Source organism: Drosophila novamexicana, unplaced genomic scaffold, assembly GCF_003285875.2.
Source record: "Drosophila novamexicana strain 15010-1031.04,08,12 unplaced genomic scaffold, DnovRS2.1 tig00000564-arrow-pilon, whole genome shotgun sequence".
Classification (NCBI taxonomy): Eukaryota; Metazoa; Arthropoda; class Insecta; order Diptera; family Drosophilidae; genus Drosophila; species Drosophila novamexicana.
The window spans coordinates 2084116-2087450 of NW_020824810.1; the positions used below are offsets into that span (position 1 = coordinate 2084116).

The 3335-nt window shown below is 51.5% G+C and overlaps 1 protein-coding gene across 1 annotated transcript; it reads right to left on the reverse strand.

Moving 5' to 3' along the window:
- Positions 1-219: 219 nt before the first annotated feature.
- LOC115762274 (serine/arginine repetitive matrix protein 1-like) lies at positions 220-3009 on the reverse strand. The gene is made up of 2 exons (XM_030704437.1): positions 2038-3009; positions 220-1992 (listed from the first exon to the last, which is right to left on the reverse strand). Exons 1-2 carry the CDS (start codon positions 2484-2486, stop codon positions 375-377), a joined length of 2067 nt encoding a protein of 688 aa, XP_030560297.1. The 5' UTR covers positions 2487-3009; the 3' UTR covers positions 220-374.
- Positions 3010-3335: the final 326 nt, after the last annotated feature.

Here is a 3335-nt window from a genome sequence, read left to right on the forward strand (position 1 = left end):
GTCAATTTTTGCAAAAAACGTGCATTTTTTCTGATTTTGGGTCATCTCTTAGAATGCGGATTTTTGGATGGTAATCGATAGTCGGCATCCGTACGAGTAGAAAGAGGTATATCATTCCGAAATCGGAGTGTATTTTCTTAGAATGCAGGTATTTCAATTCTAATATAATGCTTTACCGCACACGAAACAAAGATCAAGTTTTGAAAATCTGAAACATTAAGAAAGATTTTTATGGAATACTGAAATGCTTTTATTAGACACCGGGATATGGGTGATTTAAAGGATTGCTTTTGAGAGAAAGGTTTGCTAAAATAATTTCTGCAATCTGCTTCTTAAGTCACCCAAAAGAATGCTAAAATGCTTCAAGACTGAAGTTAGTTTTCGCCCTCGTCATCGGATGCAAGATTAATGCAAAGCGGCGAGTCCTCTGGCTCCTCCACAGGATCATCCTTTACAACAGGATTCGGCTTTTGGGGGGTGGAATTGGTTTCTTGCTTAACAGGTTTCAAAGGTGTGGCTTTGGAATTTCTAACGGCACGATTAGAGGGTCGCGGCGGTGACTTGTCGCCAAATCTCTTGCGCAGCCCACGCACAGGAACCGTGCCGTAACGATAGAAGATTGCGTAATCGTTGGCAGCTATATCCGTGGCACTGGTCTTGTCTATGCTGAGGACGAGCAGGGTGCCGCCGGCCTGGGCTTTGCGTGAGACTATCTTCCAGAGATCGGTGTTGTACTTGTTCTGCGATCTAATCAGGCCCAGCAGAAACTCATCGGATTTGCCCTCGCTGCGTGGCAGAAAAATCGTAATGTAGAAGAACTTGGACTTTGGATCACCCAGCTTCGGCACGACAGGACGTCCCTTGTACGAGTATATGTGTTCGGCGGTTTGCACTAGCCAATCGGCGGTGGCTTGATTTGAGCAGTCCACTTTCAGGAATCCGGCCTTGAAATGGATGCTGGAAAAACGCAAGGGAGCTGCCGCACTGGCGCCAGCCATGACCACCTCCTGCAGTATGGCCTCCTCAAGATCCAATTTTTCCTGATGGCTCAGCTTCTCATTTGGATAACCGACGGGCATAAGGCTTACAGTCATTTCGTTGGGATTCCTTTCGTTCCGTTCGTCCCTTTCAGGACTTCTACTTGAAGCTTGGCGCTCATTATTGTGCGCGAAATCTTCGCGGGGACTCTCGCAGGACGGCAACTGTTCGTCAACAGGCAAATCGTCAACGGGACCCCGCAGATAATTGGCTGCTGGCTGCACTGGCTCCCTGGCCATGCGCAAGGCTTCATCGGGATGAAAGCCCTTTTTGAGGTAGCGCACATACCACTTGGTGCGCGATCCGCTCAGGTTTCTTCTGTTTGGATCACCCTTGCCACCGGGTTGTCCCGGTGACGGTATATTTGGTTCGCGTTTCTGACGCTGCCGTCTCAATTCATTTTCGTTTCGGCTCAGCTCCCTTTTCTGCGGCCTGCTGAGATTCACCATGGGACGCCAGGTGCCGGCATTGTTCCCATTGCCACGTGGCGGCAATGGGCTGCGTCTAGGCCCCGGGCTTAGATCTCGCCGGAATTGCCGCGGCGGCGGCGGCGACAACTCTCTGGACAGGCCGTGTTGTGGGCTATCCTGTCTACGTGGAGGCGATGGAGACAACAGTCGCCGCATGCCACGCACCGGACTACGGCTACGCCGTCCACCGCCAAACTCTCTTGCGCAGTCTGGACTGCGACTGTGCTGCCTGCGATAGAGCTCCGGTTTTCTGCCCGGACTGCGGCTGGACAGCTGCTGTTCATTTAGGAAACCCAATCCTCTCTCCGGACTTTTGTTTAACAGCCTGCGCAGAACGCCTGGCCTCCCGCCCTCTGAGCTGTTGTTGAACGGGCCGCGCAAGAGTCCCGGTCCCCTTTCTGGACTGATGTTAATCGTCCCGCGCAGCATTCCCAAAGGTCTCTCCGGACTGCGATTGAGCTGCCCGCGTAGAGGTCCCTGCCCCCTATCCGGACTGCGATTGAGCTGCCCGCGTAGAGGTCCCTGCCCCCTATCCGGACTGCGATTGAACTGTCTTACATTGCCCTGCGGCGTATCCAACGGACCGCGATTGAATTGCCCCTGAGAGATTGCAGATTCTCGGTTTGGCCAGGTGAGATTACCCTGGTTTTGAAAGTGCTGTCCGCCCGACAGCCTCTGCATGCAATGTGAAAGGGAGCTGTTGCTGTTGTTATTGAAGCGATCTTGAAAGAACATGGGCGCCGGTCCCATGCCTAGTTGTTGGCTTTGGTTGCGCTGTTGATTCGGCGGGAACTGTTGCATGCCCAATTGCGGCATGGGCTGCTGCTGCTGCTGCTGCCCGCCAAAATCGTCGCGTCTTGGCGGCATATTCCGCATGGAATTGAAGCCTCCGAGCGCACCGAAATTCTGCGGCATTCGGTTTTGATTCTGGTTTTGATTTGTTGTTGGATTGTTTTGAATAAAGTTTCTGTTATACATTTTGCTAGTGATTCCCACGAGTGGCGGAGAAAGAAACGGTCCGCCCGGGCAGAGATCCGCAGTGCCCGGGTAAGGCTAATTGGAACAGGCGGTCGCCAATTGCCTGAGCCCGCCGTTTGCGACTGAACTATTTGGTAATCCGGGCCTCCAGCCTGGCCGACTCTCGGCACGGTTCGAATGACACCTTAGTCCGGCCCGGAGTGAGATGAGATGATGATGATCATGATGATGGGGTACAGGATTGGATTAATGAGTTAGTGTGTTAGTTAGGGTGTATGTATGTGTGCGCGTGTGTGTGTGGGGCTATGCTTTGACAGGCGGCCCCACAAGCGCCTGGTCGACAAGGCGTTAACATCCGCCTCACCCGCTGGCTGTCCGGGGCTGCTTATTGGCAACGGGGTTAAAAGCTCACCCGCGCATATTCACAGCTAACCTGCCCGTAGACGGGCGGGCAGGCCGTTCGCTATCCGCAACCTGCGACCCGTCCGGCGGCCTCCAGCTAGGCCCCTGGCGCAACCATCTCACATGGTTTAACGCCAGACCGGAAACGAGATGAAGTTCGTTTAATTTTATACTTTATTTGTTCATGCTCCTTATCATGTATATATATATATATTGTATGCTCGTCGTATATAGAGAATTTTAGGTTGGTTTGTGGGGCACATTTGTAATATATATATGTAGCAGGGGGGATTGGGTTGGGTTGGGTTGGTTTGGTTTGGGGGACGGGGTAGGGAGTATGTAGAAATTACTTAAACTTAGAAATGAATTATATTACTCTCTAGATATTGTGGGGACACTCAATAATCAGTTGCTTATGTTTTCATTTTTCTTTCTTTTGTTGTTTTT